This window comes from Chlamydotis macqueenii, chromosome 2 (assembly GCF_036417535.1).
Source record: "Chlamydotis macqueenii isolate bChlMac1 chromosome 2, bChlMac1.mat, whole genome shotgun sequence".
Classification (NCBI taxonomy): domain Eukaryota; kingdom Metazoa; phylum Chordata; class Aves; order Otidiformes; family Otididae; genus Chlamydotis; species Chlamydotis macqueenii.
In genome coordinates, this window is record NC_141557.1 from 37,438,786 (window position 1) to 37,466,608 (window position 27,823).

A 27,823-nucleotide genomic window follows, 5' to 3' on the forward strand; every position below is an offset into this window, starting at 1 on the left:
ACTTTTAAACAAAAGGCAAATGTGGAAGCTCTCCAGTAATCATGTGCCTCATGGAGCTGGAGCTTTCTGCTCACCAAATATTACAAGATATGCAAAAAACACATCCCATGCCCCCAGCATCAAAAGGATTGGTAACACCTGAATTACATCTGTACTTGATCTCTGCCAGATCAAGAGGCGTGTGACACTGAAGCATGTGGACTATCTCACCCCTTTTCCCATTGGACAACCAGCAAAAAAATGCCACAGTCCGTGCCCACTAGCACCCGTGCCAGCAATATTAGCAAACAGACCTCAGAGACTGAGCTCCCCTTTTAATCACGGAAGTCGTCGTTTTCTTTCAGTGTCAATAGTTGTTGTTCCAGACCAGGCTTTCTACATGCTGTTCCTGGACTCTTGAAAATCTGAAGTGCTGCTTCCCCTGCAATACCAAATTTATGGATGAGGAGACAACTTCAGTCTGCCAGGTGATAATTTGGCATCCTTATGTCAGTTGTTAAAATCCCTACAGCTGTAAATATTTATTGAAAATGAAATATACTCGTATACTCCAGCTAGCACATTACCATATGAATAAATCTAACCTTAAATAAATCATACGCACTCCATCTTTCATTCAGTTTATAAAATTCTTGCTTCTTGCTCTGAGCATTCTTAGCTTAATACAGCCATTCAGTGTAGAGCAATTCATGGTGTGCCTTGATTTTTTCTCTAATACAACATTTTCCTTCTTATATTTCATCACTTAACGCTTTTGCAAAGTTTTGATTTGATAGGACAAGAACAGTGAGGGCATTAGGACCAAGAGAAAGACACACACATTGCTCTGTATTATGTCTGGCAAAGTGCTTCCTGACTGAGTGCCGTAGTTATGTGTGAAACAAAGTCAGGGACCGACTAGTTCCCATCTGTTGATCACAGTTAACTTGAAGCCTCTGAACGGGAGAGAGCTGTCAGATCTGCTTTCAGCGGTGAGGCGCTTCAATCCAGGCAGCAACTGGAAACTTTGAAGAAGCAGGATCTACTCTGGAAGGAAAGTCTGAGAAATTTAATTTCTTTTTACTTAGAATTTAAAAAGGAAAAAAAATCAAAAGTTTAGTTACTCTTTTCATCAGCTAAACACGCTTTCCGAACTAAGCTGGGACTCGGTATAGTAAAGGATCTACTTCATCTCACTGGATCCATGCTACCTTTTACTACAGTAAGTGCAATATTAACAGGAATGTTGTATTTTGTCTGTAAATAGAGAGGAAGGCATGAAACGGCATCAGTGAAATGTGAGGGGAGAAAAAAAAAAATCCTCTTGGCAGATAGCGAAAACCAGGGCTTTGCTGCAACCCGAGGACTGGAGGCTGAGAAAGATCCAAGTGATATTTAACATGACCATCTGTATCGTTTTGTCACCAACAGTATGTTCTTGAGGAAGAAGTGCAGATATGGATCACGTAAGCTGCAGTTTCTCTTGTTGTTGCTGATGCTGGGCTTTTTGCTACTGATGGTTACAACGCTGAATCCACCACCCAGCAACCAGAGCAAGGAAGGGACTTTCCAGCCGGTGGAGTTCAACCCGCGGGAAGGGTATCAGGTGGGCTTTGCGGAGACCCAAGAGATGCTGGAGACCCAGGAGGAGAGCCAGCAGTACTACCCTTTGGACGGGCTGTCGCCTTTCATCTCCCTGCGGGAGGACGAGTTGATCGTGGCCGTGGCGTCGCCCACCGGCAAAAGGAACCACAGCAGGGCCAGGAAGGGCTATCGCGTGGTGAAGCAGCAGAGCAGGCGGCCGGAGGCGAGGGCAGAGGGGGACCCGGAGCCCCAGCTCCTGTCCCTGTCCCCGCAGCAGGCTGGGGAAGGGGCTGCTGCTGCGGCGGAGCGGCTGCTCGGCCTGGAAACGCACGGCTTTAACGAGGGGCTCAGCGAGCGGATCCCTCTGCGCAGGGAGCTGCCTGAGGTACGACACCCGTTGTAAGTAAAACAGCCTATTTACTCTCTGGGAGAAAACTTGTCTCGTCTCCCCCCCACCCCCACGCGTGAACCTCTCCTCCTCTAAACCCCGCGTCTTTCCTACCAAACTCTCCCCTCCGCTTCGAGACAACGATTTTCCCCACGCTGCGTGAGGAGCACAGCCCCGTTCCTCACAGCAAGGTGTCCTCCCAGCCTCCCCCCGTAACCCGCGCTGCCCCAGCCGGGTCCCACAGGCACCCCCGCGGCCGCCGCCGCCCTGGGCCACAGCCCCGCGGTGGGCGCAGCCGGACCCGGCAAAGGCAGCACGGAGCTGTTTCCAGCCCTCAGTGCGGTGGAGGGCGGGGGGGGGGGGGCGGGATACGGGTACGGCTTCCTGGGGGCTCCGGGTGAGAAAGGGAAAGACGAAGGAGCGCACGGCGGCCCAGCTGAGGGGCGATGTCTGCTGTTGTCAGCCCCTCCCGCACCCCTCTCCCCGCCTTCCCCCCGCAACCACAGGGCGCCCGGGACACCGCGACCCGGCCCGGCCCGGCCCGGCCCGTCACCACGGCAACGCGGCGGCCGGCGGCCGGCCGGCAGCGCCCCCTGCCGGCGGCCACGGGCAGGGCGCCCTCGGGCACAAGCAGGTGCCTTTGGGCGGCAGGGGAATGCGCCGTCTGGCCCGGCCGCCGCGGTTCCTTCTCCACTTTTGTCTGTCTGTCTCTCTGTTTGCTGGGTGCCGGGGGCGTGCGGGGTTGCCGAGCGGGAAAAGGGAGCCCCTGCGTGAGGAGGGGTCGGGGCAGAGGGGAGTGAGCCGCCGCTTCCCGCCGCGGCGACCCGCTCTGAAGCCGCAGCGATCACCCGGTGGTGGGCCTCGGCCGGGGCTGTGCAGTCGCTGGGCTTAGGACAAAAGGAAAGAGAAATGGGCCTTTTCTACATTTTCTGACTAGGTTCAGTGTTAATTTGTGTAATTCCACTGAATAATGAAAAGCTAGTACTATTTCAGCTATTTTTTCACCACGCTTCACTGGCAGCTCTTTGAGCTATGTAGTGTTCAAAGGAGGAATGATGACCCTGGTTTACTGCCTGCGATGTCAGCCAAAAACCAGTTTTGCTTTGGCTGCTGAAGGGCCGTCCAACAACAGACAGGTTTGGTAAATACTAATCTCGGTAAGATTTAAGCCGCGGTCTCAGAGCTCTTGGACAGGTTTTCCTGTCCGACTAGTTGCAGCCTAAAGAGCTATCAACACCACAGTGTATAGAGCCCAGATTGAAACCACAAATCTGAACATCTGAGGCTTCGCAGTTGTTCAGATCTAAATCCAGGTCATAAACCAGCAGCAGAGGTCTGCCTCTAAGCCAGTCCTGTCCTTTACAGCACAACACACAAACCGCAACAATATTTTTTAGGCGTAATTTACTCTGGGGGCCAAGCTCACAACTATATCAGTCCAGTTTTATACCAGTGTAAAATTAGAGTGGACCAGTAATGAATCAGATTGTCTGATTCTGTTTGAATCATGTTGTTCCTCATAATGTCATGTTAGTATATAGTTAGAGAGAACCCAATCAGTTAGAGACATTTCAATGAGTTAGCTCCATTGATTCAGTCTGTCTCATTTTGCTTGAAATTAGATGACAAATTCTTGGTACCAGAAGCTATGCCTACTAATTGTGAAGTGATTCCAGAGACTATAAAATAAAGCTGGCCAAACTTCACACTTACATACTTCAGTTTTACTCTTAAACCAGAGTGTAAGGTGTAAGGTAAATGCCATAAGATATACTTAGCTGCTGTCCCTTAGAAATGCACATAAAGAGGTCTGTTGTGCATTGCATTGGAGCGATGAGCAGCATAACTACCCTTTCTTTTCATGTGAAGAATACAGAGCTCTGCTGGAAATAAACCAGAGCCTGCAGGCTGTGCTGTGCCTTGACAGCCCAGGATCCAACTTCCTTACCTGGAAAGCGATGCTTTAGACCTCTTTCAGCAGACCTCAGCTTCTAACATAACCCATAGCTCTTTGCATACCTTTCCAGGTGAATGTGTTATGCTAATTTTCAGAAAGTAGATGCATAAAACTGTGTCTCTTCCAGCACTCCTGCTGATCTCACAGTAAAATATACGCTGATGGATGATTCAGGTATCTTGTTTTGCCCCCTTTACTTTGAGTACCAGTTTTGGAACAGCCAGGCTCTCTCGGTGAAAAGGCCCAATAACTTGTCTGGTTGTACTAGAAAGTTGTTCTTCTATGTCAAGACTCATCCTCTGAGGTACCTTCATCCCTCAGAGGGCTTTTTGCTGCTGGGAGTTGGTCCAGCTGCTGTTGACAGCCTCCTGGGACAGTAGACCTGAATCAAGCCTGCCATTGTGACTTTTATGATGGGATTCTGCCTGAAAAAAAAGGTCTGTTTTCCTCTCTTGGGCTTGAGAGGCAGATGTATTCAAGCAAACAAACTCACAAGCTATCTCAAAAGGTTTTAAGTTTCATTGCACAAGCATAGTTTCCACTTGAGTGCTGTTGGGGGCTGAATGTCAACAAGACATTTTCGTGAATGTGGATGGGAGTCCTCATCAGCAATGCCTTTGCTGTGTCAGAATTGCTGTCCTGTTTGCTGCTGCTTGTGACGATTCCTGATTTTTCACAAGTGGGATTAAATCACTACGTCTCATATCAGTCACAGCCCTGGCTTTTTGAAATGCCAATTTTTGATGGACAGTCTGTGAAACTGCTCCAAATTAGAGGGAAGGTATTTCTGTATACCAGTACCCTTTCACATTTTTCTGAAGATTAGATATCTATATTGAAAGTCTTTGCCAATCTCCATGGCAACTAAACACTCGCCACCTAGGTTATGTATTCAAGTACAGTTATTTTCAGTTCTTTTCCAATTAAGACTCACAACAGTCTTATTTTCTTGCTATAACCACAGTACTAGCAATAAAGCATTGTAGTTTATGGTGCAAAGTATAGGTGCTTATGGCTGTACTGAGTGTTCCTGGTTGGAAGTTGCTTGGTAGTAAAAGGCCTGCATCAGATCTTCATTTTTCTGAATCACCTCTAGATTCTTCTGCCTGAAAATACAAACACCGCCAAGTTGTGAGTGTATCCTTTTCTCCATCCTGCTGAAAATGGAAACAATTATACCATATGAAATTTTGAAATAATAGCGTTGTTGATTACAGAAAATTATTAAATGTAAAAAAATCAGTAAAATTTGCCTTTCTATATAAAAATATGTTCATATGAAATATTATAAACTATAATAAACTAATATAATTGTGCTCATTTTAAATTTGTATTCCCAGAAGTGTATCTGTAGTATTCATTTATTTGTATTTGTTATTAAATCATTCAGACTATGGATTCTCTTAAATGATAAGGAGCTTTGTGTCTGGTTAGTGTCTAGCATCATAGGGCCTCAGTTCATGAACAGAAGCACCAACTAAAATGGTAATAAACATAGCAATATTAAAATGTTATCTCTTACATGAGCTTTCTGCATGAGCTAATTGTTTAACAACCACTGTAAAAACAGTGTGATTATTTGCTTGGCAATACAAAAATGCTGAAAGAACAATGGGCCACATTCAGCCAATTCTGTAATTCCTTGAAGAAGTTCTTGCTGCTAGAGGTTACATGAGTTAGGAACCTGAATGACTGCTCCTCAGGAAATTAAAACATTTAAAAATGTGTTTTCTAAGGTAAGCAAAGCAGATATATAGGCACAGCATTTGCATGTTTACAATGGACATTTGAAGACCTTTTCTGGAAAATGTGCATCCTCGTGCCAGTACAGTGTACCCTGTCTCTCTGAACCAAGACTGGTAGATCAGAAGACACTTTTTGTCGTGAATATGATTTCCAGATCTTTTGCTTACATTTATGAAACAGACATTGTTTGATGAGGGTTTTGATATACAGTTTATGGGAGGATGAATAGGAAGTGATTTTCATTCTTAAACGCTTCAGTTGTCAAAGCAACATCTAGTTCACAGTAATTTTGATGGAAGTTTTTTCAATGTCATGAGTGAAATCTTGGCCCCGTGGAAAACTGAGGAGTCCTGTGTGTGCCTCAGCTGGCACTCTGGAGCATCTCTAGAAAAGCCACACAGTGACCCATGCAGCCAGGTGTCTTGCAGTAGATTGTGTCAGTCGCTGGAGCTGTAAAGTGAATAGCAAAAAATGGCATAGTCTACCCAGCTGGGAGCTGCATTCATCAGTGATTCATTTTCCTCAAAAAAAGCAACCTGTACAAACTTTATAGGGAAAATACATTTGCTTTCTTAAATGTGCCTACATTTGTTTTCATTGCCTATCTAAGGATCCATTTCTTTTGTGTACAGGACTGAGATGTTGGCTTCATTCGCTGGTCAGGCAGTCCACAGGTATACCAATCTGTTCTGCAGATGAGTTATTTTACTTGTTAGTCTTAAAGGTACCGCATTTCAGTTTTGCTCTTTTCTGTGTTACTCGAAAAAATGTGGAAATTGATGGAGGCTGACTGAGCTGCTTTATCCCCCTCTCTGCTTTCCTCTAATTGTCTTCAGTTTCTCTCTCTTTGCCTTCTGGACCATTTCTGTTGAGCTGTGTATTTTCAGGCAGCCAGAGCAGAATAAAGTATCCCAGAATACAGCAAAGCATTCCTATTTTTACATTGTAATTTTTATAATGTCATTCTCGTATTTTCACTTTGTATTCCAGTCTTAGACACCTTAATACTTCCTTTGCTTCATTAGACGTGAGCTGATATCTTAAACCGTTTTCCATCCCTGAAGGTTTAGGTGTAGCTTACAACTTTGCTCTGCGAGACGAGTAGCCAGTTGTACCAGTGTTTCTAGTGTCTCACTCATTTGATCCCATGTAGGTGCCTACAGCAAGAATATGACTCCAGTCTGCCTACTGCTAGTGTCATCATCTGTTTCCATGATGAAGCCTGGTCTACTCTGCTGAGAACCGTGCACAGCATTATGGACACAGCCCCAAAGGCCTCCCTCAAGGATATCATCCTAGTCGACGATCTCAGCCAGCAAGGTAGTCCCCGTTTCTCTGTATGTGAGCTCTTTCTTCCAAAGCTTCAGGGAAGAAACTGTCCTCCTCCAAGAAGTGCGTGAGGAACATAGAAGGCAAAGCAGACTCTCAGGTAGAGAGCTAAGCAGAGCCCTGAGCTAGCTACCAGGTTTCTCTCTTCCATCCCCAGAATTCAGCTTAGCCTTTCAACTTTGAAATACATTTCTTTTTTCCCCATCATTTCCAATCACACTCAACTTTCTTACTTTAAAATAAGATCACAGTATGCAAATCTTAGCCTTCCCACTGGACCAGGTCTGCTGTAATAATTTCCAGACTTGGACTTTGGCTGAAGCATAGAGGGGAAATCCCCACATTGCTAAAGTAATGCAAAGTGCTTGGGAAAGCCAAACACCTATAGTGTCTCACTCTGATCTGCATCTTTTATGAGATGATGAGAGCATCCACCTTTTTTTTTTTCTGAAAATAGCAGAGGATTAAGTTTCCCATAGCAATAGCTTCACACCTAGTGAATCTCAGTTCCCATTAGTCTCTGCTCCTCTTTGATATTTTGCTGCTATGGGAATATTTGGAACATGGCCTACTTGGCCATGTAAAACAAATGCCTCCAAAACATTTTACCAGCAAGAAGTAGCATCTCCTACTACTTATTGCTTTTCTACAACAGCTTGAATCAAAGCTAAAACCTTTCCTTGACTGTTCTGTTTCTGACAGGGCCCCTGAAGTCAGCTCTGAGTGAATACATCTCTAAGCTGGATGGTGTGAAACTCATCCGGAGCAACAAGAGACTTGGAGTCATCCGAGGTCGGATGCTGGGAGCTGCCCGGGCAACTGGGGACGTGCTCGTCTTCATGGATTCACACTGCGAGTGTCAGAAGGGCTGGCTGGAACCCCTCCTAGCCAGGCTGGCCAGCAACCGGTAAATATCCCCATGACTTCTGAGCTCCCTGTGTATGCTAACTTCTGCTGAAAGACATTTACTTGGAAAGATTTGGGTATTTTTTAAAATCTTCCCTTTGTTACCTTCTTCCTTCTGGTCATGTTGCTTTTCTTTTCTACCTTATCACCACATGCATCACGCTGATATGTGGGAAGCAGGATAGGTCACACAGCTGACAACCCTCACGTCACACACAGTGCCCCTGAACTGTCAGAGTTTGTATCCAGTTAGGGCTATGAGAAGGCTTCCTGGTGGTCTGAATTAAAAAGGTTGCAGTCTTAAGCTGTTTGGAAATTAGCAAACATCCACCAGAGAACCGACTGCAAGACTCCATTATTTTTACTTTTTACCTGTGTCAGTCATGAAGCCAAGGATAAAATGCTTTGTCCTTCTGGGCCAGTTTGGCTACATACTGATGTCACCTGTACTGTCTCTGTTCCACAAGAAAAATAGATTTTCTGGGCAGCCTAGACAGTTCTAGCTAATCACAGGTACTTTCACTGACACCAAACTGACAGAGGAAGATACAGATTCATATTTTCCAAGTCTCATGTTTAGGTGGTGCCTGGGCCTGCTCTCTAGTGTACAGCTGAGCTCATCTATGCAGTCCCCAAGTCCTTCAAAGAGATTAAATCACTGAAAATGTTTCAAGAATTACATGGCAGTGAATCCTTTATTAAAGATACTTTTCTGAAAGAAAGATTTGTACATCAACTTGTCTATCTTTACCCATAAGCCACTTGGGAAAAAATGAATAATTGCTTGAGGGGGTAAAAGGAAAAATACATCTTTAAAATTATTATGAGACCATTAAACAGTCATACTAAAGACCTTCAAAGCCTCTTCCCAGGCACTGGAACAAGCTGCTTTTATGGCTGATTATGTTTGCTTATAAAAGTATTAATTTGAGTTTTTAGAAATTATTACATCATTTGGGTGAAAACATTGAAAATACTGCAAGCAAGAGCAATACTGCCCTAGGATGTCAGGACTATTCTTTTCTGAAAGATCCTCTTTGGAAAAGCAGATTATTTTTTTCTGCTGACTTATAAGGTGGTTTATTATGAATATACTTCGTGGTTCTTCTGCTTTGAGCGACAGTCTATTGTTGATGTTCATGCAAAACTCCCATCTCTATCAATTGGCCAGTCCTTATTCAAGGTTGTATTGCTGAAATTAAGAGAGTTAGAAAAAGTCTCAGAGGAAAGCTATAGTGAAGGGGGAATTACAATGGCAAGAGAGAAGTTAGGACCTCATCACAATTGTAGGGATTCACTATCAAAAACTATCCCTGCTAAGGGAATGCAAAGCCACCAACCCTACTATAGGTCTGAGATTTATGTAGCACTGTCACCAGGGGATGAGAAAGGGATTCTCTTCCCCTACAGGGTTCATAGATTCATTCATTCCTCCAGGAGAGCAGAATTTAACATTTAGTTAGCAAATGGCTGACTGGATCCATGGAGCAAAGGTAGAAGGATGTTTGGATTATAGTATGGTCTAAGCCATTCCTTTCTGTATGCCATGTCAGTCACTGTGTCTGGCTCTGGAAGCTTTGTCACTGCTAGTGCGGAGAACTTGTGCCATTCTCCAGTGCACAGGGAAGACATACTCTAAGGCATCTGGCAGTCACTTTCCCTTGCTGTCCTTCTTTCCCCAGCTGAAGAATGGTGATAATAACACTGGCCTGATAAGGAAGTTAATTCATTATTTTTCCCAAATTGCTTGTAATGCTAGCATGGAGATCGCTATGGAAATGTAAAGTATTAGCATAGTCAACTTGGCTTCATTTAACAGTTGAGGAGCTGTTAAATTGAATCATGTGCTCTCCCTGAGACTACCCAAGTGAGGAAAGTACAGCAAAAAAAAGCTTACAGTGACTGGTGAAATATCCATCATTCCTCTTCTTAATGTACCAGTCTAGCCACAACTCATGCACTTTTGCTGGGGAGACAGGATCGGAAAACACTTGATCACCTAGAGTGAGTGGGTGAGTTGTTTGCTGGCAAGGAAGAATGCAGCCTTTCCAAAGCTCAAAACTTTGCAGGAGCTTAGCAAAGCTAGAAGGAGATTTTAACTTTGAAAACTGTGATTAAGCCTAATTTTCTAGACTCCTGATCAGATCTACCACTATTATTGTGACCTGTCTTAAAGCAATGCTGAGAGATCCTTGCCCAAACTGAGACCTCACCTGAGTTGAACATACTCAGAAAATGGGAGATACTCCCAGTTCTGAATAGCTTGTCATAATGACAGACAGGACAAACACAAGAAAAAATATCCCAGTTTTACAGGTATGGAAATATTTGACTTGCTCTGGGTGGTGACATGTCATCTCCTTATGGTCTTATTCATTAACCCAATCAAAATTATTTCCCCCAAAAGTATTGAGTCTTTCTAAAATCATTACATGTGCATTTATGGCACCTTGACTGGTACTAGCTCTGTGAACCATACCTAATAAATTGACTTGGAAGTGGTGCATCAGCTTAGTATACCGCTTAGAGAATGGTTCAGCAGCTTGCAAAGCATCCCTTGACATTTTGATTCAAGGATGAATACCGTAGGCACCTGGTCAACATCAGAAAACTAGATGAGATGCCCCACAGATCATTTCATTTGACAACTGTTTGTGTTCCATGATAATTCCAGGTGTGTACCGTGGTGCACAGTAATCAGCTGTACAATTATTACAGCTGCCTTTTGAGGGGTTTGCCTTTTCCAGGAGACTGCAGGACACAGCTGCTGTTTTGTATTCAGTCCAAGGTGGTGAAAGGCAGGAGGGGGCATATAAAGAAGTGTGCCATGAAGCCTTGAAAAAGTTGTTCCTTAACCTACAACCAGTGACCACCATGCTGAAGCAGGATGACTTTTTAAAAAAGATCCAAAGTGTGGTTCTTGAGAATACTTGCATGAAAGCAAAACGAGCCTTGATTATATCCTTGACAATGAATTCCACCTCTAAAAAAGGCATGGGCACCATAACTGCGTCAGAGGGGTGGCTTGCAAAGGGGTAGCTTGCCCTTAGGACCTTTCCTCTGCTCCTTGTTGCATGGGCCGTTTCCCTCTGTGCTGGTGCATTGCCTATACCACAGCTTTTTTATGCTAGGAAAAAGAAGTCTGTGATACTATTGAAATAAGCCTATCTAGTTTGTAAAATTCAAAGTAACTCTACTTAGCACCGTGATTCTAGGTCACTAATCTTTAATGAAAGTGCTGTTAAACAGAATAAGAAATTAACATGAGTGGAAAGGTATCTCATCCGCTGTTTGCTCCCATTCAGGAGTAAATCTGAGCCTCTGCTTGTAGATACAGCAACCGAAATTGAGTTCTGCTGTCCAGAAAATTTCTGTGTGGTTTTATGGTGATACATTAGAGAGAACGGAAATACTTTGCACTGGGGTCGAGCAGCTCCATCTCTTTTCATCTGATTCTCCACCTCTTAATGGCCCATACCCCCGCTTTATGAGCTACCAAATACAAAGTTATCTGTTTTCTACCTTCTCACAGGCTCAGGGAAGCGTGATGTTATCCATCCAGAGCCTACACAACCCCAGCATCTGAGCATGCATTTCTGTGCTACTTTCCTTGTTTTGAAAACCTTCCATATACTTCACATACACAGCCTTCTTGTTGGGACTTCTTTTTTTTTTTGCCTGAGCCTTTTATATCCTCCACTTGTTAATAACCCACATTTCAAATTCAGTAAATTAATGTTCTGCATTTACATGGTATGTTAAATGAAGATATGCTATCTCTTCACAATCTTTCACAGTTGATCAGCATCAGTAGGTGACCTATTTTAAAGTTGAGGTAAAGAAACTGAAGACAAGAATCTAAAGCCAAAAGGAAATAGTACTGCCAAAAGTAGGAGCAATGAGGGTTTAGGGATGATTCATAGCACAGTCCAGTGTAAAAAAGGTATTGGTCAGTCCTGCAGATTTTGGTACCCCACATACAAATTTGAATATTTTAACAAAAGAGACAGGTACCAAATATATATTTTTTTTAATAAAACATTCCCTTAGCACTCTGTCTAGCAGAAATTTGAAGTATATGTTTAGTGCTTAGCATATAAGTAGTCCATCAGGATGGACATTGAAGGACACTGTTCATATGCCCTAAGTTAGTCCTGAGTTGGTCTGTAAGGCAATATTTTAAGTAACCCTTTATACCACAGCTGTACCATTCCTGATCACTGCATTTTGTCTTTTTGTTAACCCTATCTAATTTCAAATGTTTTGCATTACTATTTCCCTGAAATAGTAGCCAGCAAGGTGCTTTCAGTGAAAATGCAGCATGCTATGGAACCAGCTTGGGTTCTTAGTAACTTACTGAAATTTTCACTACGTGCAGAGACAGAGAACTTCGACTGTCTGGATTTCCTAACTATCTAATTCTTGAAGAGAATGATCTACTCTGAAACTGCTTGAGGAAAATACATCATTTTCTTGTTTGGTTTTTTTTTTTTTTGTTCCTTCGTATTTAAAGGGGGATTTAAACAGACTAAAATCAGTTCCTTCCCCAGCGAAAGAAAGTATAAATCAATAACAAGCACTTTCAAAAAACAGCGTATCTAAAACTTCAAAACAGATGTGTTAATGAAATCTTCCTGTCTTCATGTTACTTATTCTAAAAATAGAAAAGAACATAATGTCCATGGTGGCTGTAAAGGGTCATGGGAAGACATTTAATTTGCAGTTGTATTTGGTTGAGAAATCCCAAACCAGGAAATTGTTCTTGTTTGGGTTGATCTTTTTCATGGAATTGTGACCTTTTGTAGTTCATGTGTGTTCCAAGCATTTGAAATATTCACAGATTAATCAAACGGTTCAAAGCCTTGCTGCTAGTTGTATTTGAATGTCCTGTTTTTTCCTTTCCTTGGATTCCACAGAGTAAAATTAGCAGTAGCTTGCCAGTGTGTGTTTCATTTCAAAGTGCTGAGAAGCTGCTGACTGTCTGCCAGTTATGCAGCTAAAAAGGATAGCTAAGAAGATCTTCCAACTTTCAATTACTTTCTGCTGCAAATTTGCATTTAGAACCACACAAATATCAAACCATCACTGAATATGCAGAAAACAGATCTTTTATTAAAAAAGCTTTAATACCAAAAGATAAGTAAAGCACTGCTTGATTAAGATTAAAATTGGACATTGACCAGTTTTCACATAAGATAAAGCTACTAGATTCCTCTATTTCAGATCAGAAAGACACTCCCTATGTTTAAAGTTTTAAGAAGATGCTACACCCATTTATTCTAGGTGAAGATCTAGTGTTACACTTAGAAACATACTCTTGAAAACTGTTGAAAACTGTTAACTGTCATTCTGAAAGAGCTACTAGACTAATAGCTCTAAAACACAGTTATCAGTTTGTACTGTGTAATTCTGTGGGAAAGGAGATTAGATTTTGTTTTGTTCTAGTTTAGTGTTGAATTTAGCCAGGGTAGAATGTGACCTGTCTGGTGAGTTATTTTCAGCTGTCTTAAACACTGTAATTTCCATGTCATAATTTGCAGATAGTTTGGATAATTGCTTGTTTTCCAAACCATCAGAATCCAGTACATCGCTGCAGGTATTTTCTGTGAATGGTATTGAAGAATCAATGCCCAATAACAAGCAAAGCAAAAGCACATATTAAAAAAAAAAAGGATTATTTTGACAAGAGCTACTACTGTGGTGCTTACTCTTACAAGCAATTGCACCGATGCTAGAAGCATCATTGGAGTTTAGAGTTTTATAGTGGCAACAAATTTAAGGTGGATCCAAAAGGAAGGACAATTTTTAAATGGCTGACACGATATGAAAATGTAGGATAGTCCGGATCATCTGACTCAGAATATGTCTGATCCAGAATACATCAGAGCATAACTGAGTATCCACATTGTCTCTGTCTGAACTATCCTGGACATGCAGATGTGGTCTAGTCTTCACAGTCAAAGTTTTTTGAATGGTTTAGTCTACATTGCCTCCCCTGGCTTCCACACAAATACGCCCTCCTGATATTTCCCTCCTGACTCTGAAAATGTAAAACAAACTACCCTGGGGTCATTAGTTCCTCAGTCCTGTCTGGATGAGAACGGACAAACAAGTAGCAATAGGTAGCATGCACTTCAGCAAGTAGCAACAAACTGAGGTGGGAAGTATACAACGCCAACTGCACCCCTAACCAGACAGTTCTCAGAGATACTCGTACACTGGAGAATGCAGCAGGCTGTAGAAATTACAATTACAATGACTTTTGGGTTTTTTTTTTTAAGTTTACTCATATAAAATCCATTTAACTCGTTAGATGGATTTTTCTCAGCACATCAAAGAAAAAAATACCTACCTGTGTGAGTCTGTCAGGACACTACCTTTTAGTAACTTCTAGAGGCAGTTAGTTTCCTTTTCTTGCGTTAGTGAGTAAAGGTTAAATACAGCTCTCAGTAGAAAGGCTCCTGCTGGCTTGAGTTTGAGGTGGTTGCTCCTGTCCTGGATTCAAAACTGTATCACAAGGGTATCATCAAGAGAATCAGGGGAGGATATCAGCTTTATTATTTTTAGTATCACTTCTTTCCATTTCTTCTTGAGTCCTGTGGGAGAGTAACAGCAAATCACTGCCTTAATGTACACGCCTACAAATGTTGCAGGTGACCATAAAATTTTCTCATCTATTTATAAACCCGATGCTTGTTTCTAAGAGTACCTATTATTACATATTGCAAAGGGTGGTTTTACACCTAAAAGGAGAAATATAATCACTTCTCTATTTTAAATCTTTCTGCCTTTAGCTCATCATAGGGCAGTCCGCTCTTATTAGGAAAAGAAAAAGGAATAACTGAGTCATTTTAATGCTATCCTCTGCATTGTTCTTTTTCATACAATTCATTGACAGTCAGTAGTCTCTGTTTCTCCTTGGGCTTCTAAAATTCTCTACAGGAAATGGTAACTGTGATTAAAAAATTTGGAGTTTCCCCCCACCCTGATACTGAAAAAAAACATTACTCTAGTGATTGTAAAGGCAGAGAAGATATGTCAAGATGACATTAACATCACCCAGAGCTACCATCTTCCTCAACTGGTTCTGATCTCTGCCAGTACAAAGGGCTCACTGCATTGGAAACTTCCAAGATGTCCTTTCTTCGTTGATAGTATTATGTTTTAAGCATATTTCTCTCAGGAGTGATCTCTAACCAACATATAAATCTCTGGAAGAGGAGATAAAACCTGCTTTTTTGACCTATAATTGGCCATTTAATTTCTCTCTCTCAGTTTTAATGGGAAGTTATTTTCTGGGGAAAGAGCTACTCCAGAATAATTTCCTATATGGATACTCTTACCCTAGGATAAGAATGATTTTTTTTTCAGTGTACTTTAATCCCTAGTAAATGTTACTAATTTTTCTCCAGAGGACCTTCTGTCTATAGGCAAGCCCTTACACTGAGACCAGAAGCTATCCTTTTTGCGTAACAGAGAAGAAATGGATAATGTTGTTCTTCAACGTTTCTTTTTCTGTGGTTCCTAACACTATTGCATTTGTGAAAATTTCCAGAGGTGGTACAGCATTGACCCGGAAACAAGGAATGCTGATGGCTCTTCTGAACTACCAGTTCATTCCAAGATGATATACAAGCACACTGTGAAATACTGTGACATGTTTGCCATGGAAAAATGTCAAATACCTCTTCTCAGACCAATCCAGATTTAACTCGAGTTAGAAATTAAATGGAGGATTGGTGCTAATGGTGCAATTGCTCTGTTCTGGCCTTTAAAAGTAAATTGCACACTGAGACAGTGCATTTACAAGAGCATTTTAAGTGTATGATAAAATAAAATGCAAACAGAAACTGTTTTACAAACTCAGTGATAAAAGTTTTTGCAAAACAACCAACATAACACAATAAGGATAAGTGCATTCTTCGTTGGCCTGAAGTGACAAACTCATGAAGTTTGTGGAAGATCTGGAGGAAAATCAAAGGGTGGCAAAGTGTGCAAGGCCAAAATAATCTTTTGCTATAAACTTTGCATCCATACAGAGCATATAACATCAGAGGCTGGGGCTTCTGTGTGAAATAGCTTTGTAAGAATTCTGATTGTTAACTCTTAGCAAATTCTGAATAGCTTTAAAATGACAGTGCAAGGTATAGGTTATAAATAAATTATTCATCTTTAGATTCCTCACTGCAGGCTCAGTATTCCCGTATGCTGAGCATCTAAGCTTCTATCAGCAGGGAAAATAAGAGCACTCAACATCTGGAGAAGTGCTTGTGCTTGACAGTATCAAAGAGGAGAACCACTGTTTACTAGCACAGTAGTGAATCTAAATTTGTGCTTTGGCTTTGAAAATAAATGGTACTGTCTTTTTCAGAAACAGTGTCATCTCCCCTGTCATAGATGTCATAGACTGGAAGACTTTTCAGTACTATCACTCTGTGGGCCTGCATCGAGGTGTTTTTGATTGGAAATTAGATTTTCATTGGGAACCAGTGCCAGAGCGTGAAGAGAAGGTACGACAGTCTCCCATCAGCCCTATCAGGTAACAGTCCATCAGATAATATACCTCCACTCAGCCTAGCAGCAAAACTGTACAACTTGGGTCATCTTCCAGCTAACAGAAGAGAGACATGGTTACTTGCATATGCTCAGTTAACGTTTTTTGAAGGGATAGGTTTTTGGTTTACACTGAGTTTTTTTGGCCTTCAGTAATGATTCTAACTATATTGCATCCATACTCTCAACATGACAAATATTTTCCATGCATTGAGACAGCTAGCATTCAGCCTGACCAGACAAGGTGTGGAGGTTGGTAGGGAAAGAAAAAGATGGATCATATAGAGTTAAAAGAGATGTCTTAATCATTATCCGTTTGTCTGTTGGTTTAGGTATACATGTATGTAACATTTCCTACTGTTCTGAGCCTTATTTAATAATTCATTTCTTGGCTTTCTTCCCCAAGCAAATCCTAGAATTCAGTTCCAGTTGTTCTTTCTTTTGGTTAGATAATCAATCCATTCAAGATCATATGGAGTAGTATTCAATCATTTTGTAATACTATCTCTATGGAAAATGGTGGGATTTTCATCCTTCACATAATTCCCTATCCAAAACTGAAGGTGTTCACTTCCAAACTGTTTTCTATGCAGGAGTCCTGTGGTAGCTGGTGCAGTGGTGGCCATGGATCGACATTACTTCCAAAACAGTGGAGCTTATGATTCTGACATGACCATGTGGGGAGCAGAAAATCTAGAGCTATCTATAAGGGTAAGAACCTTAATTAAAACATCAAGCTGTGATAACTATTGGGCTTTTAAGGAACCTGAATGAAAAGGCAAGAAACAATTTATAAAAGCAGTTAAGTGCAGAACATCTTGGGGTATGGAGAATAGCACTTTCCTCACAGAAATCTATCCCCACACTCTGTGATCTGTCAGGACAAGAACATGCAACTGCTGTGGGGTTAGCAGCACTGTCAGGAGAAGGAAGTTTCATGGGCTATCGCTCTCTGGCTGAGGACAGTCACTGGTTTCAGCACCTTCTGAAAGCTGCCTCTTCTTTTTGGCACATAACATGCACCAAAGGGAGAGTAATATTATTTCTTTGCCAACCCGTAGTTTTAATACCATTTTTTTATATTAAATTGTTTGCATTGATTTTTGCTGAATACAAAGAGTAACTGATATTAAAAAGAAATGAAAACTGCAGACACAAAGGGTATAGAGTCTTTAATGTGCCAGACAAAAGAAGGTGTGCCCCCAGGTCTCTTCACTACACTGCACTGTTTGTGCACAGGAAAACAAAAGCATATAAATAGCCATGGTGGGTCAAATCAAAGGTCTGTCTTGCCCAGTATCTTCTCTGTGTCTCTATGTCTGGGGGGGAACCGTGTATGAAGCAGCACATAATAATGCTATTGCTGTTTCCGGCAATGTGCAGATTAGGATTTCCTGAGGTGGAATCTATAGTAAAAGATCTTCTCCTTTTTAGATAAAGGCAATATAAATAAGATAATATCTTTTTGTGCTTTCACTTGTCTTTCAGACCTGGCTCTGTGGTGGCTCTGTAGAAATTATTCCATGCTCCCGAGTTGGGCACGTCTATCGAAATCACTTTCCTCGTGCTTTCTCCTATGAAGAGGCCATTGTAAGGAACAAAATACGAATTGCGGAGACTTGGCTAGGCTCTTTTAAAGAGAACTTCTACAAGCACAACACAGTGGCTTTCTTAATCAGCAAGGTAAAATCATCTGTAGTGGTTTATGTGTGTTAAGGTAGGTGAAGGGAGTGGAATAGGGATGGGGGTGTCTGTGTGCAATCAAACATTGAACGTGCATGGTGCTAGGGATAGTCTTTTTATGAAACCTTCCAGTGGAAGAGCTGTCAGATCAGGAAGGAAAGAGAGAAACTTATGCCTAGGAGTTGTTTGCACTTTGAAGTTATCAGATCTCTTGGAGTATGACTCCTTATCCAGTTGACTCCTTCTTCAGCTTGCCCAACCACTGATACTACATGGAGGGTTACAGTGCATCTGAAGGGGAAGCTAGTAGCACTGTATGCTCAAAGGGCCCTCCTAGAGGATTCATTCTTTGTTACTGAAGGTCTTCCTCATGTGATTCATGAGGATATTCAGTAGTATTCATGGGCATGTGGCAAACTGTGGTGTCTCTCCTACTGGAAGGGAACACATCTGAATGGTCTAGTGACAAAAAAAAAAAAGGTGATTTTTTTCCTGAATTGTCAGACATCCGGGGGCAACTGTCTGTAACTGGGAAAGTCAGATCTCAACACAGCCACTATTTACAAGTTACTTTTTCATTAGAAGCATTGCACAGACAGCAGTCTGACCTCCAGGGATTTGGATTCCCAGCAGCCTGTGCACTGAGACAGGCTTGCAGCCAGGTGTGTGGTGTAGCCCTGGCGTGCGGCCACACTTGAACCGTCTACAGGCTACACACGATCCAACAACTACAGAACAGCAACACTTCTTTTTAAGCTACTGTATAATCCATTGCAGATCAGGATCAGTCAAAGAACTGTATATCCCATCTATTACAAACCAGTGGATGTTTATTTATTAGGAGTTATTATTAACCGTGCAACTGTGGTTAATGTTGTTAATGTTAAGTTCTTAATAATGTGAAGTTGTTAATGTTGCTGCAGTTCTCAGGAGTTCTCTGGCTCCAGTACCTTGTAACAATATCCACTCCTACAAGGCAGTGGACAAACTTGCGAGCGGTTGTGAATGAAAATGTGTCATTCATCTTCTTGTTCATTTAACAATGCCATGTATTTAAGAAGAAAAAGATTCACTGAAAACAGGCAGAGCATGGGTAGGTGCTATGCAAAGTTTTCCTTTCAGTTTTGCTCTTGCATTTCAATCCTGCATGCCTCAGTCATTGCAGTGCTGGTCATCGTCTAAGAAAGCCAGATCCAGCAGAAGCCAGATCCAGAAGATCCAATCCATGCATTGTAGAGGGGAGCATAAAAGGACTGTGTGTCAGCATGGCTTCTCTCCTGTCACCTCGTCTGACCTCCTTACACACCACCCATGGATCTGCCTCTCCAGTCAGCCTGCTATGCTAATCCTAGACTCTGAGACTGTCGCATTTCTCTTTCTATTCTATTTTCACATTTTCTGAAAAGCTCCTCCTTCCTTGTCTGTGTTTTAGGTTTGTACTCCACTGGCTAGAAGTTCATCAATTGGCTCACAAGGGTTACAGTCGTGTAATTGAAAGGAGGACACTAGGCCAAGTCTTTTAAGATGAGCAGTTAGGTCCTTAAATCATTTAGTAATTTCCTGAAGGCCTTTCTTGTCAACTCAGAGGCAATTTTCTCTACTAAAAACTACAGCCACCGATGATACAGTTTACTAGCTGTAAGCACCATGACCTTTTGCCTGAGAGTTGATTCTAGCCAGAATAGTTTTAGTACTCCTAAATATGATGCTTCTTCAAATGATCAATTTTACAATCTCTGTGCTCAGCATACCATAACATAAAAGGCTCTTTTCTCCGTTCCTTTCTTTCACAGCCAATATTTTCAGTATGTCAGTGCAGCGGGATGTTATTCAAAAGACAGGAGCAAGCAATGACATTATTGCCGCTCAGCTGCAGATGGGCCCTGCGGGGATTTATTGTGCTGAGAGGGTGAGCGGAGCCACATGTTGGCCACTACAAAAATCTCTGTGAGCCTTGACTGCCGACTTTGCCCACTGCAGAAAATAAAAAGTCACCTCCATTTAGGTTTCTTTATAAGTCTTCCCATTTTATGTTCTGAATCGCATCCTGCACAGGATGCCTGTGGCGTGAGCGTTGATGTGGACGAGTAAGGCTCTTCCCAGCTCTCTATTATTTCAACCACTGTCTCTTTTTCTCCTTTTCTTGTGTGGTTTGTTTATTTAATTTACAAGCACAGTTTCCTTTCAGATTGGTTTACAGGAATAATGACTTTCTTTTCATTATTTGCACCATTTATTTGGCATCAAATGTAGACTGTAACTAGTATGACAGATCAAGATTTACTGCCATTGCCTTCTTCAGCCAAAACAGAGTCTCTTGAGAAACATCTCTTTTTACGGGAAGCATTTTACTTCTCTATTTCCCTTTTCCAAGAAAAACTCTTGGGGACGGGTTTGTGTGGTGCTGATTTGCTGAACGTTGTTGTTGCCTATAGAATCTAAGACCCATACTAAACTATGAGATTCTCTTTAACATATTGCAACTGTTGAGCTTTGCCTGTGCAGCTTACAGGGGCTGGCAACAGTGCCACATGGCATGACTGATTCCTGCCTTTAGAAACTGATACCTCTCCCTTGATCTCCAAGGCCCTTCATTTGTCAGTGTTTTCCAGGAATGTCCCAAAGTCTTATTTTCTTTCTTATGGATGCAGAGAAATAACTGGTCTGAGGAAAAGTTATTTACAGGCAATTCTTTGCTTATGTTACCATTTTTGATTTCTGATGTGGGAATCTAGACCGGTTTCCTGGAATCTAAAACTGCATTTTTAAAAAGTAGAAACGTGAAAGGGGAGATCTACTGCTGGCAAGAAAGGGGAGAGAGACTCTTAAGGGTGGTGAAGTGTTTTTAGTATTTGGGCGCTAATAGATTCAGAAAAGTGTTTTGTGTGGTTTTGAAATTGAAGGTTTAGACTCTTACCTGCTTAGAGGTTTTCAGAACCGTTAGCCATCATCAGTGCTAAATACCCTCACATATTCAGACAGTCAGTCCTTTGCAGTGCAGATGCCTATAGCTGCACGAAGGGTTGGAGGCACTTATATTTTTTCAGAAAATATTTGCTACCAGGAAGGGTGAGAGTTGAGATTGTGCTTATATAATTCAAGAAAACACATAAATCGTAGGAAAGGTTTTATGCCTTTATAGCTGCAAAATACATTCACTTACTAGATTAAGTAACTTGCAGACAATAATGTGATAGACTGTATTTTGGGCTAACTTCTGTCATCACTTACATCCTCTGGTTATGGAGGACTGACAATAACTGGGTAAATTGGGCTGTTAAAGGCCAGGAAATTGAATTTCAATCAGCAGGGCAAATTCTATACTAAATTATAATCTAATACAATCCCACTGATTTCAGTGCAACAACTGTCAAACTTGGCCTTGACTTTTTTAATTTAAAAGATGACAAAGACTGACTTATCTTGCAATATAATAAGCATGTTTAGAGGAAATACTTATTTTCACAGTTTATGTTACTTCTGAAACATTTAGTTCCATCACAATGCCAGACTAAATGCTGTTTTAGCACAAAGAGCGGGAAGGCTATAGCTGGTCCTTCTCCTTTGCATAGTCACGACAGATATATATCAATATTTGTAACATGTGGGATAGAAGAGGTGGTAGAAATAATTCCTATGTAGTCATTTTCATTTCTGGCATCTCTAACACAAATACTCTGGTAACCTTGTTACCCCTATGCTTTTTCCATGAAGGCAGAGAAGCCAGACTGCAGTGAGCGCCTTCAGCTACAGAAGAGACTGGGCTGTAGAAATTTCCAATGGTTTATATCAAATGTGTACCCTGAACTCTCCCAACCTGAAAACACACCAAGATTCTCTGGCAAGGTAAGAAAAAATACACTATAGAGAATAATTAGTAGTTTTGTGATGTTCAAAGACTCCCGTATTGCTTCCACGGACTAAGTACTCAGTGAGAATACGGTAAGAGGCTGTTCCTGCTTTGAAATATTTATTGTCCAAACAGACAATGCAACAAGAATAGGAGGAGAAACGAAAGGACAGAGGAGACAAACAGCTGGTCCAAATTCTCACATAACTGTTGAAAGCCAGGCAGAAGCTGAACCCAGATTGTTCAACTCAGTTCAGTGTCACAGCTTAGAGGATCCTAACTTTAGATTATTGAGGTGCCATTAGTAAAGGAAAAGAACTGCGTTGCTTCATGCAGATAGCAACCGCAACAGCAGCTGAGATATCTCTGTGCTGACCCATGTGCATGAAGGGCAAAAAGCATTTCTTCAGTCCTGCACTTCCCCCAAGGCCAGAGGTGGTAGCAGTGGCAGTTCCTTGGCTGTCTATGTACAGGAGGCAATATTCTCAATGCTTTCTTTTAAAACACATAAATTGGTAATTATCATTAATTAAAATATGAATTTATTCCAGGCAGCCTTACTGGAAGGGATTTTCCCCCAACAAGGCAACAAGGTCCATTAATTAAGTCACACTCTACTATGTCCTTTTACTATTTTTTCTGGATTTTATTACAAAGTTTGCTTGAGAAAAGTGCAAGAACTGAGTGTTGATCACAGGAATTGTCACGTGTTTTTTTTTCTTCTGGAGTATCTTGATTTTTTCTTATTACAGTGTCCAGTTGAAGTGCAATTTTCCATCAGCATGAAAGTTTTGTCAGATTTCTTTTAACTATCATAACAGTTAAAACCAGAAGTTAGTATCTCTAACTTAAACAAAACTCACTAGGTAATGCTGACCTTTCATACCAGATCAGTTTGCAAGATCAATATGCAAGATCTAGTCTGAAAGAAAAAAAAATATTGCCTGAATTATGAGCAAAAATATATATCATAAAGGGATACAATCACAAAAAAAAATAGCTGAAGGATATTTTGTTTGTATCTGATTGTGCTTTGTTTCAGTATAAACCTTTACTTACAGCTTTACAATACTGGTGTTGGCTTCTGTGCAGATTACAGGCCTGGAAGGGCCATTGCAGAAGGCTCTATTGAACTCTCCCCTTGCAGTGACAGCCTCACCCAGGTACTGTATACTTTCAGTATATAGGCATTGTATCAGATCTAGGGAACCATCCAGAAGACAATCACTCCAGCATGTAAACAGCTGGGTTGACATTAGTGGAAATACTGATGTGTTCAAAATTAGGCATGTGCTAAGGCAGTGATGCCCACTCTTCTGCAGATGAGTGTCATTTGAAAAACAGCAATATTCCCCGTGTCACTGGGAACAGACTTTGCTCCAGCAGACATCATTAAGTGCCTGTTTGTTCGTATATTTGGTAGTGTCTGGAGAAAAGAAAGCCTGGGAGTAAAAAATATGTTACAATTCTAGAATAACAGGGATGTATTTCCCCATTAGTGCCAAAAACTGCAGTTTAGTTCCTAAACTGCAGTCAAAGACAAGAGGGAAATTCATGTAGACTCCCAAGCTGGTGTTAGGCTAGCAAGATCATGCATTAAGGGGAGTGAAACCAATACAGACTGACTGCAGATATTTACTCTAAGTGCCAAGCAAGTTTTGCTGCTCACACTGAGCTCAGAGTGTAACTGCAATGTGTGCAGACACTGTTAGAAACACCCCTCTGTTCAAATATTTATTAAATTAGAAAATTGTATTATAGGATCGGTTTACTTTATAGATAATTACAGTCCACAAAGCCTTTCCTTAGGTAAATAGTTATGCCAGAATTAGCTAGCAGGGGGGATTGCTTTGCAGGGTCAAGGCTATTGCGTGTCTGTCACTCATGTTTTGGTTGCATCTTAACAAACAGGTACAGGAAATTATATTTGGAATTAGCATTTAAAAAGGAATTGGGATGTCCTTCCATCATTGTTCAAACAAACCCTCTCTTTTCCAGCACTTTGAATATAACAGCATGAAGGAAATCCGGCTTGGTTCTGCTCCGCTCTTTTGCTTTGATGTCAGACACGGGAAGGTTATCCCTCAAAACTGTACAAAGGAGACAGACGGCAGCCACCAGCGCTGGGATGTCCAGGAGGTCAGTAGTGACTCTGCCATGAGGGGAGGGCAGCTGATGGTGACTGTGAGTGATTGACAGGATTTGTGTGTGAGGAAGGGATGAGGTATTTGAAGGGTAAGTTTCACTTCTGTACCATTTTCACCCAGTATATTTAGGATGCCTCTTGCCCCTTTACACTGTCTATGTGAAATACATTTGACTTAAAAATAAAAATTACAGGAATCCTATCAGTGGTTGTGAAAATAAGAGCAAGGCAAATCCTTGCCCACTTCCTTGGGACAGAGGAAGAGTACAGGAATCCTGACGCCTCCCAAATGAGAGCCCTTTGGGAGTGGGAGACACTTTAAAATTCCTCCTGCATTGTAAGAGAAGAGCAAACTTCCTATTAGAGGAAATCCGTATTATTCAGTGGACTTCACCCAGCAAGCAGGAACTCCTCTCCAAGACTGAAAAATATCATGCTCTACGATGGCCTGGGAAAATAGCAGTTCCTGTAGTTGTAGGGGTGCTGCAATCCTCTGGTGCGGTTCCTGCTGTAATTTGGTTTGATTCCTAAGGGAAGCACTGGTCCTTTTGAAATTTTGTGGCTTGCAGTACTGTAGTTGATGCTGATGCAAGCTGTACCCATAGGAAGCAAATAGTAGCAGAAAAGAGATTTAGTGAATTCTGCACCTACCACTCCTGTCAGCTTCAAAAGGAGTTATGAGTACTCACCATGCCCTGGGCGTAAAGACAAACCTAGTCATTCTCTTTAGAGGAATACTTTAAAAATTTTGAACAACCACTGGTCATATATTGTATGTAAAATGTTTCAGAAACATGGCCTAGGTTTTACTGGAAATCCCTTATTTTCAATTTGTTCTTTCTTTCTCTTCTTCTCTCATCTTACAGAATGGGATGATTGTCCATGTCCTTTCTGGCAAATGCATAGAGGCAGCAAAGACTGAAGATGAGAAGGACTTGTTTTTGTGTGAATGTAACAAGAATGCTAATCAGGTGTGGCAATTTGAACGTTCCCACGTGCTACGTCAGAGATGACTGACAGCTCTCTGTGGAGGTCAGGTCTCCAAAATTTAACATTATTCCTGTTTGGGATTTAAGATACATTTCCTGCATAGACAAGAAAGATGGTAGTGTTTGCTGAGGCGTGCAGGGAAATTAGGAAGGTCTCTCCTTTGAAAGCCTGGCTGAAATAGCTGCTGCCAGGTCCTGGTTTATTCAGCTCTCTATAAAATTTCTATTTATTCTGTGAAGCAGGGAATAGAGATACTGTGAACATCAATAGATTCTCAACTCTGCTATTGCAGAAGACAGTTGGGTTTGCCCTTTGAAAGAAACATGGGAACTCGGCTGCCAGACAGCTTGTCTTTAGCATATTCTGTGACTTGTGAGGATACAGGAAAACAAATGTTTGTTAACCTTTTGAAATTGTAAGAGGAAGCCAACCAAACCAGGATAAGAGTTTAGCCTTGTTTTACACTGCACTCAACTCATATAAAACAAAGTAGGTTTTGTATGCATAAAAGTATTAGATATTTTCATGTGTAATAGATAAAATTTTGTTTTCCAACTAGCCTGAGCCAAATTTCTACCCTCTATGGGATTGCACAGGCCATAAATTAGCACTTAATTAGGCATTAACTGCTCTGATTGACTTGGAATACCAACAGTCCTCAGTGTTTGGTACACCCTTCCTTGAATGCTTCATCCACAGTCTAATTTCAATGAGAAAATGAGACTGAATTATTAAGAACTTTTTTTCATTTTAATTAAATTTAAGAAGAAATCCTCAGGAAACTTCTGCAGAATATGGAAGAAGATTGAACTAGATGAGAGAGATGAGTAACAACAACTTATTTCGAAATAGAAAGTATCAGTGGAATCCATTTGCTCTTATAAAGCTATGGGATGAGCTCACTATTATTCCAGTGAGGAAAGAGCTGGTTAAAAACAGCAAATGAAGGGAAACAACAAGTTTCAACAGTGGCTACCTAGAAAGAAAATACTGGTGCCTGCTTCCACTTGCTTGCTGCCTACTACACTGAGTAAGTCTTTCACACTGTCTATTTTAGCCAGGAAGATCTTTTAGATCCTTGCTGTCATGGGTCTCCAAGCTGATCCTCAAAAGACAGTGAGATAAAACATTTTCTAAACAAGCTTCTTCTGCAGAGCCTGCATGCCCGCTGACCTGCTGCCTGTCACAGAGTGAATGAGAGTTCACACTAGGCAGTGTGAATGGTCTCATACAGTACGCACTAGCAAAGCAAACTCCTATCAGTATTTTGTTAGGGCACTTGAAATTTTGGAATTAGAACAAATAATGACGACACTTTCCAAGAGCCTGCTAAGACAGAAGAACAAAGATTTGGGAGTTTTCCCACATCAGCACCGCATCTGTTTTATACTATAAATAAATCACTCATAGCCACATGTATTTATTAAAGGGGAAAGGCATCATTAATGAAGCCTGATTTGTTATTGATATTTTTTTCAAGAGATGGAAAATATTTTTTTTGTAAAATGTACAGCACATTGTTAGTGTTCCTTTAGACAAAGGAAGGAATAACAGAATATTCTGCTTAGAGCATTCTTGTCACCTCCTCTTAGTAAATCTTAATAAATTGGCTTCAATCATATAAAATTGGATACAACAGAAGACACGAACAGCATTCTGTGTTGTGTTGTCCAAAACATTTCCCAGTGGGGTCTCTGTTTGCTTTGAGTGCTTACAGATTCCACACCACGTTCAGGCATCACTCCAATCACCCTAATTACCACTTAACTCTTTCTTTGATAGCATCAGAATCTAATACCATTTGCTGCTGCATCATTTAAAATTTCCTGTGACATTCTTGAAAATGCTTCAACTTTCAGCTGAAAGGATGGTAGCAACTTCTTCCAGAACACCAGGTGACCCCTGATCATTGCCCAAATCTAGGGTGAGAAAAGAGAATGTCTAAAATTGCATAAAAGCTGAGGGAAATGCTGTTTTAATGACATGTGATTACTTTATTTTAAATTATAAGTATGCCAGATTTTTAAATTATGTATTATTTATTATATTTTGGACTCTACACTGGGAATGTAATTCCTTCAGCATTTAGCTTAATGTTTTAAAAAGTGTATGCAAATATGATAATTGATCAAAAGTGGGATTTATTACAAAGAAGAATGAAAATATTTTTGTTTTAGAGAAGAAAAGTTTGGAATAAAACTTAAGAGGTATGGACATCCTCATCTTATACTGCTTTTTAACAAACTGATAAAAACCTAGAAAACAAGGTTTGCTGTAGATATATGTACAATAGAAACATATGTTACCTAATACCTCTTCCAACAATAAAATGAAAATATATGGTTCAGTACCATTTGAAAAATAGTTGTTATTATACTTGTTACTTTTAGTAACAGTGTACATGTGTGTTTGGTTTCCAATTGAAGTAAATTCCAGAGCACAGGCCAGAAAGGAGCTGCAGTGTGGTCCAGGAGGTCTCCGTACAGGGACAGCCAGGGGACATGGATTGTGGGCCGTACTGTGGAGCACACTTCCCTCTAATATAAACATAACTTGTTATTACGCTAAAAAACAAAAGCAAAACAGTTATCCTCTGTTTTTCCTAGTTTCCTTCCTGTATGCCTTTTAAATGGATTGGTTGGTTGTACCAACGTTGTTTCCCCACTGTGGTCATTTACACTTTGCCTCTGCGGTTAGATCCATCAGCTAGAC

The 27,823-nt window shown here is 41.1% G+C and overlaps 1 protein-coding gene across 3 annotated transcripts; it reads left to right on the top strand.

Annotated features, from left to right (window-relative positions):
- The first annotated feature begins 361 nt into the window (after positions 1-361).
- Positions 362-26,880, top strand: GALNT15 (polypeptide N-acetylgalactosaminyltransferase 15). 3 transcript variants are annotated; one of them, XR_015257903.1, is made up of 11 exons: positions 362-467; positions 1,411-1,962; positions 6,808-6,974; positions 7,686-7,890; positions 16,261-16,428; positions 17,036-17,153; positions 17,931-18,125; positions 21,840-21,971; positions 23,068-23,138; positions 23,974-24,114; positions 24,988-25,108. XR_015257903.1 is itself a non-coding variant. In XM_086742625.1 (11 exons), the coding sequence occupies exons 1-11, from the start codon at positions 442-444 to the stop codon at positions 25,132-25,134; spliced, it is 1,953 nt and encodes a 650-aa protein (XP_086598751.1). In that variant the 5' UTR covers positions 362-441; the 3' UTR covers positions 25,135-26,880. The 3 variants fall into 3 exon arrangements, 2 of the variants coding, with proteins under 2 accessions (XP_086598751.1, XP_086598752.1); XM_086742625.1 differs by having other exon boundaries at positions 23,037-23,138; positions 24,988-26,880; XM_086742626.1 differs by lacking the exon at positions 362-467 and adding an exon at positions 927-1,201 and having other exon boundaries at positions 23,037-23,138; positions 24,988-26,880.
- The last annotated feature ends 943 nt before the right edge of the window (positions 26,881-27,823 follow it).